Source organism: Gopherus flavomarginatus, chromosome 5, assembly GCF_025201925.1.
Source record: "Gopherus flavomarginatus isolate rGopFla2 chromosome 5, rGopFla2.mat.asm, whole genome shotgun sequence".
NCBI lineage: Eukaryota > Metazoa > Chordata > Testudines > Testudinidae > Gopherus > Gopherus flavomarginatus.
The window spans coordinates 3,364,216-3,366,498 of NC_066621.1; the positions used below are offsets into that span (position 1 = coordinate 3,364,216).

Consider the following 2,283-nt stretch of genomic DNA (forward strand, 5'->3'; position numbering starts at 1 on the left):
GGAGAGGACAGGGTTTACAGTCTACATCTGAGATGACATTCAGCCTGAATCTCTGCTCCTGTTTTACTGTCTTTCTGCAGAGAAAAATGCATTTCCTCATGTTCCTTCCAAGCTAACCCTAGAGTAACACAGAAGTTCAGAGATCTCCAGGAAATCATACGTGAGATCCTAGTGACTGGGAATCCGCAGACCTTAGTGGATTTACTGTGGCTTTTCCTGAGGAAGGTCATGGCTCTGAATGGGATGGCCAGAAACACAAGTCATGTGCATGGAACACCTTGATCCTGAGAACAAGACATTGGATGGAATTTCTCTGCACCCCCTCGATGTTCTCTGCGCCATTCTGCTTTGCTCAGACAGTTTCCTACAGCAGGAGATCCTGTCCAAAATGTCCATGTGCCAGTTTGCCCTCCCTCTGCTGCTACCTGCCCTCGACACCCCCAAGTGCACCCTAATGCTGTGGGCCGTGAGGGACATTGTGAGGAAATGGAGGCCGCACTCCCTGGCAGAGAGCAGGGAGTTCAGAGAGGAGAGCCTGGTGCTCACAGCAATGCCAACCATTTCCTTTGCGCGGCTGGGGAGCTGCAGCTTCTCCAAGTCCAAACTCCTCAATGAGGTTCTCAGCCCCTCCCAGCAGCACCACGATTTCTTCATCCATCGTAATATGGAGTCTGTGAACATCCCTCAGGAAATCACAGATGGGCTGGTTGAGATTGTCGGGTATTTCCCTGGTGGGAGCAAGAATTCAGATCTTTTTGCAGAGCCCGTTGTGGTTGCAAACCTGCGTGGAGACATTGAGTCTCACTAGCTGCACTTTAGTGTTTTTAAGAGAGGTCTCCTCAGCAGTGTTCATAGTTGCTGAGAGCACTGATGAGAGAGAATACACTATTCTCATCCCTGCAGGGAGGGATCAGACACTAAATACTATTTCATCTTTAATGGTCACATGGAGAAGTGTAGTGAAAATTTCTGCAATTCCTTTAAAAATTCACTCTGGTGCTCACACTGAGCAAATTCAATTTGACAGTGAAGGAGAGCACCATAAATTACATAGACTTGGTAGACAAGCTGAAACCACCGTGGGAAGTTTAGTGAATTCATCTTCCAAGAGAATGAATATAAAAGCCATGGCTGTAATAACACATAGCATAGGAATCCAGGTGAATGGGACTGGGAGATGTCAGGGCACCTGAAAACATGCTAGAGCAGGGGTACTTAATAGGTGGACTGTGGGTCAAATCCAGACTGCCAGACACTTTTGAATGGACCCCAAAATCTTTTTATTAATTATCATTGTTATTATTTTCTCTGACGTCTGGATCCTGAGTATACCTTGATCAAGAAATTTGGACCTTGACCAAAAAAAATTGACTAAGCCTGCGCTAGGGAAAAAAAAATCACTGTGGAGACACTGAGACTCCAGGGAGCGCTGTGGAATAATGTTGCTACAGCTGGGAAGGGGAGAGTGGTCAGAAACTGAAAAGCCAGATAGAGGCTTTCTACAATCATTCTGTAGTTCATTTGAGTGAGAAATGAGCAAAGCTCCACACCCAGCTGTGTAAATGTGACTTTATAGATGACAAGTAAGTGTGTTACTGAAATAGGAAGGCTCAAACTCCAAGATGAACCTTTTGAAATCCTTGGCAAAGATGGAAAAAACACTGTGCTAGATGAAGGAAAGATCTACCTATGCTGAGACTGCTAAACATCATCTGAAAAAGAGCCCCTTGGAGATACATACAGAATGGAATAAATATGACTCAGCTGGGGGAATGGTTAAATTCAACACTGGAATAAGACAATTCTCTCAGGTGGAAATACACTACTTCTTGAAATGGATGAAATTTAGCCTAGATTATATTGTGGGGAGCGGGGAGAATTTTCTAGACTGTGGGTTGGAAGGGGGCAGGGAGGAAAGCAAAAAAAGGTACGTGTCCAAGACATGATAGAAACTGCAACAAGAACAACATTTGTCAAAACTAGATAAACTAATATCTGCTGGTTTCTTAGAGGTGGAGCATTTCATGCATGAAATGGAGTGTTACGAGGTTTCTTACCATCAGTGGAGTGAAGTTCTGGGACAGTCTTCCAAAGCAAGTTGTGAGGACAAAAAAGCTAACTTGTTTCAAGACTGAGCTTGATAAGTTTCTGGAGGTGATGATATGATGAGATTGCCCACAATGGCATATGGCTCATCCACAGCCACTAGTAGAAAATACATCCAACAGCCTGCGATGGGACACTAGATGGGGAGGGCTCTGAGTTACTACAGAGAATTCTTTC

General features: G+C 44.6%; 1 protein-coding gene across 1 annotated transcript; it reads left to right on the forward strand.

The window, feature by feature from the left end:
• Positions 1-262: 262 nt before the first annotated feature.
• On the forward strand, positions 263-1,193 carry LOC127051292 (up-regulator of cell proliferation-like). Its single transcript, XM_050953379.1, is given in 2 exon segments — positions 263-817; positions 819-1,193. Coding segments are annotated over 2 exon segments (930 nt in total).
• The last annotated feature ends 1,090 nt before the right edge of the window (positions 1,194-2,283 follow it).